Here is a 12,059-nt window from a genome sequence, read left to right on the forward strand (position 1 = left end):
GTCTCTCCAATATGTTTTAAATATTTTTTATATGTTTGTTTATTTTGAGAGAGTGGACACATACGCGGGAGGGAGGGAGGGAGGGAGAGAGAGAGAGAGAGAGAGAGAGAGAGAGAGAGAGAGAGAGAGAATGAATGAATGAATCCCAAGGAGGGTCTGGGCTGTGAGCCCTGAGCCCTACTCAGATCTTTAACCCGTGAATCATGAGATCATGACCTGAGCTGAGAATAAGAGTCAGACGTGGGGGTGCCTGGGTGGCTCAGTCGATTAAGCTTCCTACTCGGCTCAGGTCATGATCTCAGTTTGTGAGTTCGAGCCCTGCGTCAGGCTCTGTGCTGACAGCTCAGAGCCTGCTTCAGATTCTGTGTCTCCCTTTCTCACTGCCCCTGTCCCACTCATGCTCTGTCTCTCAAAACTGAATAAATGGTAAAAAAAAAAAAAAAAAAAAAAAATTTTTTTTTTAAAGAGACACTTAACTAGCTGAGCCACCCAGGCACCCCTTAACTGTGTTTTATATCCCTTCTGTCTCTATCTCATATTGTTGTAAATAATCTACCATTGACTCTATGTAATTTGAAGTCTGAGAGTTCATGTCTCTAGGATTGTATTTCTTCATCAATAAAAATAAGGTTTTAGGGTTATCCAAAAAGTGTTTTATTTCTAGATTTCCAAATTTTATATTTTGTATTATTTGGAAGCCTCATTTTCTGAAGGTGATGGGTAAATGGAAGTATTACTCTATTACTAGTTAATGTCAAATCCTTTTTTTCTTTTTTCAAATTTTTCATATCCTTTCATTCTACTTTGTGTTGTGGTTAGTTGTTAGTGTGTATTTTCTTCATTAGATTGTAAGATCTTTGAAAAGTAGCACTCGGTCTTACTAATTTCTGTATTTCCCTTTCAGTGGTGCCATGGCAAATTCTGTGTTGGCTGAGAATTTCGTTTGCTGTGATAAAACAAACAAACAAACAAACAAACAATTATTACATAAAAAATCAATGTGGTTTAGGAAATATGAGTGGTAGATAGATTCTAGTCTAATTCAAATGTTTGCGTCGTTGTGCGCTGTCCAGCAGGCACGCAAAGCACATTAGTAGGTACTTGTATTTATCTAGGAATGAAATACAAATATTTTTGTTTTAATTTATGTCTGTTGTTTTTCAAATGGCTACTAAGTTGTCAGTACATAAACGCTTATTAAGCTGTTTGGACTTAACTACTTAATAAATGGAACTGTTAATATTTATTTTGGCCTTGGATGCTGTATTATCTATTGCTGTGTAATAAGTTACCCCAAACTTAGCAGTTAGAAACAAGCATTTATTACTTCACACTGTTACTGAGGGTCAGGAATCTGAGAGTGACGTTGCTGGGTGGTTCTGGCTCAAGGCTGCACTCAAGGTGTAGGCCAGGACTGCAGTTATCCCAAGGTTTGCCTGGGGTTGGAGGATTCCCTTACCTGGTTCTCCAGCTTGCAGATCACATATTATGGGATTTCTCAGCCTCCTGTTTCTGTTTTGTTTTTCTGGAGAACCTTGAAATACCACTTTCTTCAACTTTCATGGGTCCCCAACTTTACTTTCCTGGTTTCTTTACTTTCTGACTGCTGCTGTGTCTGCTCTAAGAGTGCACTTCGCTGCACGCTAAAAGCTTTGGAGCTAGGACCTGCTTGGCTGCCCCTCGTCAGCGAGCATGCACTTCCCCCAGAGTTTGCTTCTGTTCACTCTGGTGTTCTGTGCCTTTAGATATTTCCTTTTCATGTCATATTCAAGTTTTATAGTGTTTTTCTTTTTTAGCTAATAGATTATTTAAAATGTCTATAGAGATAATTCAAAGAATGATAACACTCATTGTTGCAGGAATTTGGGAAGAAGGGTACCTATACATTTGAAAATCTGAAATTGAAAATCTGAATTATTACAGTCTTTGAAATATAATCTGGCAAAGGCTCTCCATGTGGAGAGTACATTTGTCTTACTCAGTTCTTCGTAGGGCTCTGCCTCTTAGAAAAAAAAATATAAGTATATTAGATGTACACAAATATTTGATTCAGCAATTCTTCTTTATTTTTTATTTTTATTTTTTTTAACGTTTATTTATTTTTGAGAGAGAGAAAGGGACAGAGTGCGAGCACGGGAGGGGCCGAGAGAGAGGGAGACACAGAATCCGAAGCAGGCTCCGGGCTCCAAGCTGTCAGCACAGAGCCCGATGCGGGGCTCGAACTCACAAACTTCAAGATCATACCCTTAGCTGAAGTCAGACGCTGAACCGACTGAGCCACCCAGGCGCCCCTCTTCTTTATTTTTTTAATCATTTTTTTAGATGTTTCTTTTTGAGAGAGAGAGGAGAGAATAGGCAGGAGAGGGGCAGAGAGAGAGGGAGACAGAGGATCTGAACCAGGCTCTGAACTGACAGCACAGAGCCCAGTGTGGGGCTTGAACTCACAAACTATGAGGTCATGACCAGAGCCAAAGTCGGACACCTAGCTGACTGAGCCACCCAGGTGCCCCTGATTAAAAATGATTTTTAAAATCACCTTTCTCACATTGAAAAAATCTCTTAAGTTTGAAATTGTGAACAAGTTTTAAACATTAAAATTTTTTTTTCATTGCTTGCTTAATTCTGTGGCTGAATTTTTGGTGTGCCCCCCCCCCTTTTGGAAAAGAGATTGTGGTACATTATGTTTTATTATAAAATTAATGTATTAATATTTATATACTCACAATTCAAAGGTTGATATATAGGATCAGGGAGGAAGACCTTCCTCTGCCCTGTGGTTCTTCTAACTGGACTTAGAATCAAATTGCCATGAGACAGATTAACAGGAGAAAATAAAATTTAATAGGTATACCTGTGGGGCATCCACACAGACATGAAATTCTAAAGACAGGCAACAGGAAGCTTATTTGAGCTGAGGTGAGGGGTAGGGCCTGAGGATATAATGGGGAGACCTTAGAAAAAGAGATGTCTGGAAGAACAAGATTGTCCTGTTATGCAGATAAATTCCTTAGGTAAAAGAGAGTTTCTGTTAATAGCGCTCTCTTCCTGGTACAGGTGCTCCTTTCCAATGTAAATTTTGGCAGTTGAGGGGGAGGTAGAGAGCTTTTCCTGTATCTGCTGGGTTTTGATTACTTTTTTTTTTTTTAAGTTTATTTTGAGAGAGAAAGAGAGCAAGCCTGGAGGGGGAGAGAGAGGGAGAGACAGAATCCCAAGCAGGCCCTGAGCTATCAGCGCAGAGCCTGACACAGGGGTCCGTCTTACAAACTCTGAGATCATGACCAGAATCCAGATCAAGAGTCAGATGGCTTAACTGACTGAGCCATCCAGGCACCCCAGGTTTTGATTACTTTTAACTTGAAATAATCTTTATGCCATAGTGGCCCATCTTGGGGCAGCCCCCTCTTGCCCCCTCTAATAGGTTCTAAAGTAGTTTTTCTAAAATGTTTGTTCTTAATGAACTTCAATTTTTAAAAAATTTTTTTAGTTTGTATTGCTATATCTACAGCAGTTATTTCTCCAAATTAAAACTAATGAAAACCTATTTAACTATAGGACAACATTGTTTAATAGTAACACTACTCAGCATTTATATTCAAGAGTTGGAAAATGGGAATTATTATTTCATTATGAATAAAGCCAAATGTGATTGAAAATTAAAATTTCAAAAAATATTTTATTAAGCTTAACTAATTTCCCAGAGCATTTATGTTGCTTCAGTTTTTTTTTTTTTTTTTATTGTCTCCATACCTAACATGGGGCTTGAAATCACAACTCTGAGATTAAGAGTTGCATGCTGTACTGAGTGAGGCAGCCAGGTGCCCCAAACATTAAAATTTTTACCTAAGAAGGGTTTCTATCAAATTATTATGGTTTGCTTCCGATTAGAGAGTTTAAATTTTCCTTAAGCAACTTTTGGGGGTGGGGTGGAGGAGCAAGCAAGCATGGAAGGTGTTAGAGAGAGAATCCTAAGCAGGCTCCACGCTCAATGCAGAGCCCATTGCAGGGCCCGATCCCATGACTGTGAGATCATGACCTGAGCAGAAATCAAGAGTTGGGAGCTTAACCGACTGAGCCACCCAGGGACCCCTATTTACGTAACTTTTTAATAACAAAAATTTGATTTAGTTATTAATAAAATTGTATATATGTAACAACTTCCTGCTGGATTTCAGGGTATCATATATGGAGTGATGGATGGTGCACAACAGATGTATAAAAACTCATTTTTAATATTAGTTACAACATTGTACCTAACCAGCTGTCAGGGGAGGCTGACATCTAAACTGAGACTTTAAAGGATGACTAGAGAAAGGAGGAGACAGGAATGAGAGGGAGTGTGGGTTAATGAGAAAGATGGAGATGGGGTCAGTTAATTAGGGAACACATTTTACATTACGTAGATTGTTTCATTTATAAAAATCAAGAAGAAAACTACTACTGGTTGAGTATATGGAGAAAGAAGTATTCAGGAAAATGATTCAGATGGCTTTTGCAGTGGCTTCATGCTAATAGTGGGTAATACAGGTGACAAATGTAGAAGAGTAAAATTGGTGGTTGGTCCTACTTCCTACCATGCACAGAAAATGAACTCAGAATGGATCAAAACCGATCCAAAATCAGTCCTTTAGAAGCAAAGATCTAAATGGAAGAGCTAAAACTATAAAGTTCTTAGATGCAAATAGAGGTAAACATGAGATTCTGGATTTGGCAGTGATTTCTTAGATATGATATCAAAAGCACAAGCAACAAAATCTAAAATAAATTGCCCTTCGTTAAAATTAAAACTTTTGTGCATCAAAGGATACTACCAATAAAGTGAAAATACAACCTACTGAATGGGAGAAAATATTTGCAAATAATAAACCCAATAAGGGTTAGTATCCAGAAATATAAAGAATTCTTACAACTCAACAACAAAAAAGACAACCCAATTTGAAAATGGCAAAGGACCTCAACAGCCTTTTTCCCAAGGAAGATAAAAGACGAACAGGCACATAGAAAGATGTATCACTAATCATCAGGGAAATGCAAATTCAAACCACAAAGAAATACAACTTCACACTAAGATGTCTATAATTAAAAAACAAAACCAAAAACAAAAAAAAAAAAAACAACCCAGAAAATAATGATGGTTGGTGAGGACATAGAGAAAATGGAACTCTTTCAGACATTGCTGGTGGAAATGAAAATGGTGCAGATGATACAGAACATAGTTTGGCAGTTCCTCAAAAAGTTAAACACAGAATTACTATACGACCCAGAAGGTCTACTCCTACGTGTATACTCCAAAGAAATGAGAAAACGTATCCAAACACTTGTACACATATGTTCAGAGCAGTACTACTCACAATGGCCAAAATAGAAACAACCCTAAATGCCCATCAACTGATAAATGGATTAACAAAATGAAGCATTTCTATAAAATGGAATACTCTTCAGTCATAAAAAGGAATGGAGTACTGTTACATGCTACAACATGGATGAACCTCAAAAACATGCTAAGGGAAAGAAGTCAGATATAGGAGGTTATGTATTATAGGATTCCATTTATACAAAATATCCAGGACAGGTAAATTCACAAAGGCAGAAAGCAGATTAGTAATTGCCAGGAGCTGGGTTAAGGGAAACAGGAGACACTCTCAGGCGTCCTTATGGAGTGATAAAAATACCTTGGAACTAGATAGAATAGTTGCACAAAACTGTGAATGTACTAAATGCCACTAACATGCACATTTTAAAATGATCAGTTTTATGTAATGTCAATTTTACCTCCACAAAAGAATGAAGCTGATGTTGACATGAAAGATTATGATGATAATGATGATGATAAAATCAGAGTTAACATTTTGTGAGCACTAAACTCCCTTGTCTGGCACATTGCTCAGATTTTTACATGCATTCTCATTTTAGTAGGAATAAGAGAATTAGAAGTAGTATCTTAATAATAATAAGTATCCTCTTTATCCTTATCTTAAAGATGAGGAAATTTTGGCTTAGAAAGGCTAACTTAACCATCATTACAACACTAATCACGGACAGATGTGACTTTAAAAATCAGTCTGGTTGATATTGTTGGTTGGCTGACCCAACCACCATTTTCAACCCAGTTTTTCCTAGCCACCTTCCTGCCAAAGGTAGATACATGACAGAATTCTGAGATGTAAGCAGAAGTTTACTGTGGGGTTACAGTTTTGCTTTAAAAAAAAAAAGCTACCTCTTTGCTATCTGAAACTGAAACAACCACTGTGCAATCATGAACAAAAAAATCAACTAAGGGTTGCTGCAGGGGAGGTGGGTGGGGGATCGGATAAATGGGTGATGGGTACTACAGAGGGAACTTGATGGGATGAGCACTGGGTGTTATATGTAAATGATGAATCACTAAATTCTACACCTGAAACCATTATTGCACTATGTTAATTAACTTTGATTTAAATAAAATTTAAAAACAAATCAAGAGCATCTCAGAGTCAGCCAATTGTGAGCCACTCAACTTTCACCAGAAGCTGTCTAACTCTAGTTTTGGGGGAGAGGGGAAGGAGGGATTTGATTTGTTTAAACCCACTAAAATAGGACCTTCTGTTATTTCAAGTTAAAAGCCTCTCTACTGATTCACTGACTGCAAAGTCAAGGCTTTAACCACTACACCGTAACAACTGTTTATATATTGTTCACATTTTAGGTAGCAATTCAAATTTGTTATCAAAATTGCCACAGAAAACTTGAGATTGCTATTCTTTTTATCCATATCAAAGTAATAGGTATGGTAATATGATTTTTGTTAATTCAAAGTTTCTTAAGGATACAACTAACTGTATGCTAGAGAACAGATAAGCAATAGAGGAGTATCTCCCATTCAGTAGGTTGTATTTTCACTTTATTGGTAGTATCCTTTGATGCACAAAAGTTTTAATTTTAACGAAGGGCAATTTATTTTAGATTTTGTTGCTTGTGCTTTTGATATCATATCTAAGAAATCACTGCCAAATCCAGAATCTCATGTTTACCTCTATTTGCATCTAAGAACTTTATAGTTTTAGCTCTTCCATTTAGATCTTTGCTTCTAAAGGACTGATTTTGGATCGGTTTTGATCCATTCTGAGTTCATTTTCTGTGCATGGTAGGAAGTAGGACCAACCACCAATTTTACTCTTCTACATTTGTCACCTGTATTACCCACTATTAGCATGAAGCCACTGCAAAAGCCATCTGAATCATTTTCCTGAATACTTCTTTCTCCATATACTCAACCAGTAGTAGTTTTCTTCTTGATTTTTATAAATGAAAGAATCTATGTAATGTAAAATGTATTCCCTAATTGACTCCATTTTATTTAGTGTATAACAGGAAATCTTGAGCTACATTAGACATATCTACAGTAGGTCCAGGTTTTTTAATTTTTAAAAATTGGCAGGGGTAGATAGTAAATCTCTTAAGTTTATTTTTTAATTTATTTTATTTTTTTTTAACGTTTATTTATTATTGAGAGACAGAGACAGAGCGTGGGAGGGGCAGAGAGAGAGGGAGACACCGAATCTGAAGCAGGCTCCAGGCTCTGAGCCGTCAGCACAGAGCCTGACACAGGGCTGAGACTCACAAACCCAAAGATCATGACCTGAGCCGAAGTCTGACGCTTAACTGACTGAGCCACCCAGGTACCCCTAAGTTTGTTTTTAGGTTTAACATTTTACCACTCAGAATATAGTTGATAAGAAAATGTGATTGCTGCTTTTGCAATCTAATCTTGTTTTATTTGGTAATTCTTAGTCTGTATATCTTTTACTGAATGGCATGCCTTGATTAGAAGTTAGCTTACTAGTCCTTTTCTCCCCCCTTCATCTACAGTGTTCAGGATGATGTAGTTAGCTGGGAGAAAGTGGTGGTGGTATGGTAGCCTATACAGGGCTGTTGAATTCTCTTCGTCAGCTTTAAAAACACAGTCTATCAGTGCAGGATGGATGGGACGGGTCTTACACATTCTTCTGCTAACTGTCCAAAGGTTTCACTTCTAAAGTTGTCTAACTGTTCTAAACAAAGGAGGATATAACTTGCTTAGTTTTTTTGTTTTTGTTTTTTTTAGTACTTGATTCTGAAACTTGAAAGGCCTGCTATAGTCCAGAACATCACATTTGGAAAATATGAGAAAACTCATGTCTGCAATTTGAAGAAATTTAAAGTCTTCGGTGGAATGAATGAAGAAAATATGACAGAGTTGTTGTCCAGGTGAGTTATGATTATGGGGAGAAAGAGTTCTCTTTTAAACAAGTTGTCGTCTTAGTTTTGTCTCTTTGTGGCTAAATCTGCATGGTTTGATTTTTTCTTTCAAGGGAGAAAAGAATATTTCTACTATTGTATTTCTAGTGCCTTATTTTAATATTGTGGCTTGAGTTAGCTTTTTTTTTTTTTAACCAACAGCCACTACTAAATATTGTTACTAAAAAATAAAGAATAAAATTTGGGTTTCTTTTTTCCTACTTATTTTTCAGTCTTATTTTTGAACTATAAATGACCTCAGTAGTATTTTCAGCGTTAATAAAAATCTTTGCTATAAAAATTATAGACTCTATCCAAAACATTAAGATCAATTGCCCTAATCCAGAAATAATATTTTGGTCATTTAGTAAAAATTAGAGACTAGAAAGAGAAAAGGTATAAGACTAGCACAGTACCTGCCACTTGGAAGGAGCTCAGTAAATATGAGTTTTCACAACATAGACCACGAGGAATGAAAGTATTAATTTGCCCCATAGATCATGAAAAATCAGATAGCCAGTAGAGTGGGCAACTAAAACCATATTGTTTTAGAATGTATTTATGATATAATATGTCCCATCAGCACAGCATTTTATATGAGTAAATATTACATCTATACTGCATTTGATTTAAGTCATGAAAGTGTTTTAGGACATAAGGCAACCTGAAGGTAAGTGACTTTCCCATAAACACTTGTGTTTCAATCCTAGTTGTTTATATTAGGTGATATGGATTTATTTTTATTTAGGGTGAAGTGGATGCTATTAAACTAATGGAGTAAGGTTGTCTTTGAAAATTTGTTGAGCTATAAAAGGAACATTATTGGCATCTTAATCAGAATTTTCTAATATTTGGCTCTAAGTTGACAGATGTGAGTGTGATTATTTTTAATTTTTTTCTTACTGCTTACATATTTTATGTCATTTTCAGTTACACACTAAGAATACTAGGTCCTATCACACATTTCCCTGCATTGTAGCCACATCCTTTAATTAACACTGAACATTTTTCATCAACCTTTATATAACTAAGAGAACACAGTTACAATGCAGTTGATGTGAATGTACAAGTTTTGACCTATATTCTCATGTTCAGCTACTACTTTACATTGTCTTGGTCATGTATTTTGTTTAACCTTAAGATCTGAATTTGTTTTAGTGTGTTTAATAACCTTATTTTTATTCACAGTGGCTTAAAGAATGATTATAACAAAGAAACATTCACCTTGAAGCATAAAATTGATGAACAGATGTTCCCTTGTCGATTCATTAAAATAGGTAAGGTTTTCAGCATTCTGAAATAGAAATAAATTCTTCATACCATCAGTCAGCAAACTACAGCCTGTGGGCTGAGCTGAATCCTTCAGGACTCCTGTTTTTTAAAACATTTTGAGAACACTGCCACACTTGTTATTCACTGGTTATATAAGTCTGTATCTTGCTTTTGCGCAACAAAGACGTAGTTGAATAGTTGCAAGAGACAAAATGTTTACTGCTTGGCCTTTTGCAGAAAAAGTTTTCTGATCCTTACTTTATACATCTATAACTAAATGACAATTATTTCAAGTGGGACCTTTTCCAAATATTTTTTCATTTGAAAGTTTTCTTAGAAGGTTTAATGAGAGGGGCACCTGGGTGACTCAGTCAGTTAAGCGTCTAACTCTTGATTTCGGCTCAGTTCATGATCTCCAGGTTTGTGGACTTGAGCCCCCCTTCAGGCTCCGTGCTGACATTGTGGAGCCTGCTTGGGATTCTCTCTCCCTCCCCCCCCCCCAAAATAAATAAATAAACTTAAAAGAAAAAAGGTTTAATGAGATAAGTGACTTGTTTCAGCTTTGATTGTTTCATAGAGGATTCATCAAATTGTAAAGCTATAATATTCTAAACTAAATACTGATGAATCCCTTAAGGCAGTATATTTTGGCTATTTCCTATTCTGCTTTTTTTTTTTTTAACTTTATTTATTTATTTGAAGAAAGAGACAGTGTGAGTTGGGGAGGGGCAGAGGGAGAGGGAGACAGAGAATCTCAAGCAGGCTCTGCACTGTCAGCACAGAGCCTGATGTGGGGCTCAAAGTCGGGAGCCGTGAGATTATGACCTAAGCCAAAACCAAGAGTTAACCAAAAGTTAACCAAGAGTTAACGCTTTACTGACTGAGACACCCAGGTGCCCCTCCTATTCTGTTTTTTGTCTTTTTTTCCTCATTAAACTAATTTTATGGCCCACTAATATGGTGCATTGTAATGTTTAAAAAATACTACCTAAGACATGTATTTATTTAGCTTAAGACAGTATTTGTAATGCTTCCTTAAAATTATTAATTTTAGGGTTATTTTGCTTTTCTTTAGGATTTATTATTTAGAAGGTAGAAAAGTTGAGGACTTGACAATTTTAATTTGTATCTATATTGCATAACTATGACAATATTATCTTAAAATTAGAGTGAATTCGATCCTTCAGAGAATAATAGTAATAAAAGCTAGAATCCCATGTTTTGATTTGAGAGAACAATTCCTCTTTTGGAACGAGTAGTGTACCTCATTGTCATTGCCAACCTATCAAGAGGTGGCCTGTTCATTTCATTGAATCAAATAGTTCTATTGGGCAAAAAGAATATATTAAGGTCTTAATAAAGACTACTCTACAGGGAAAGCTATTCTTAGACTATTTGGGCTATCCAGGCGCCCCTGAGTGGCTCAGTCAGTGAAGCGTCTGACTTTGGCTCAGGTCATGATCTTGCAGTTCACGAGTTTGAACCCCTCATCGGGCTCTGTGCTGGCAGCTTAGAGCCTGGAGCCTGCTTCACATTCTGTCTGTCTCTCTCTGCCCCTCCCTGCTCATGTGCACGCGCGCTCTCTCTCTCTCTCTCTCTCTCTCTCAAAAATAACAAACATTAAAAAAAATTTTTTTAATTAAAAAAAAAGGATATTTGGGCTATCCACTGTGCTACTTTCTTTTATAACTATAGTTTCTGTTATTATAATGAATAATTGTAAATAAAAACCTATTTCCTGTTTTCCTATGAGAATTTATGAAGAAGCAGATTTTTTTACTATGTTTAACTCTTGGTCCTTTTTTCTTTTTTTTTCTTTTTTTTTTATTATTTTTTTTAATTTAATTTTTTTTTTTCCAACGTTTATTTATTTTTGGGACAGAGAGAGACAGAGCATGAACGGGGGAGGGGCAGAGAGAGAGGGAGACACAGAATCGGAAACAGGCTCCAGGCTCTGAGCCATCAGCCCAGAGCCCGATGCGGGGCTCGAACTCACGGACCGCGAGATCGTGACCTGGCTGAAGTCGGACGCTTAACCGACTGCGCCACCCAGGCGCCCCTTTCTTTTTTTTTTTTAACCAAGTACTGCTTTCCTCAGTTTGTGGACCGCTGGCTCCTACAGCCCTTGCATAGTTACGTGTTTCAGATATACAAGTAGTGAAATACCTTATATTTTCCTATAAAGTACTTCTTCGGCTTCTATTTTGCTTCATCATACAAAATGAAATTTCTTTTTTTTTTATGTGCTTTATTTGTGCTTTTTTTTTGCATGATACCTACAGTCTTTGGTTTACATTTAAGGAAAATAGTACTGCTATAGCTCTCAGTCTTCTAGTATTTGTCATTAGAAGAAGTGTGAATAAATATCTATTTAGGGAAGTTGCATAGTTTCTTAAAAATTTGTAAAACAGAGGTCTCTTCTGGATGAGTTAGACATTCAACTGCCCAAAGACAAGAAATTGGACCTCTTTCCAGCCCTTTTTGTCAGCCTTTAATTACAGAGTATAATGATGCCTTTTACTTAACCCTGGGTT

The 12,059-nt window shown here is 36.6% G+C and overlaps 1 protein-coding gene across 1 annotated transcript in view; it reads left to right on the top strand.

Moving 5' to 3' along the window:
- MKLN1 (muskelin 1) overlaps positions 1-12,059 on the top strand; it is a 186,907-nt gene that overhangs the window by 61,619 nt on the left and 113,229 nt on the right. The window contains exons 3-4 of the mRNA XM_047096606.1: positions 8,081-8,223; positions 9,442-9,530. Coding sequence (XP_046952562.1) covers positions 8,081-8,223; positions 9,442-9,530 — 232 coding nt within the window. The remainder of the gene's footprint in view (positions 1-8,080; positions 8,224-9,441; positions 9,531-12,059) is intronic.

The sequence above is a fragment of the Lynx rufus genome, unplaced genomic scaffold (genome assembly GCF_022079265.1).
Source record: "Lynx rufus isolate CCGP_SWC_20201006 ecotype Redwood Valley unplaced genomic scaffold, mLynRuf1.p SCAF_4, whole genome shotgun sequence".
In the NCBI taxonomy this organism is placed as follows: Eukaryota; Metazoa; Chordata; class Mammalia; order Carnivora; family Felidae; genus Lynx; species Lynx rufus.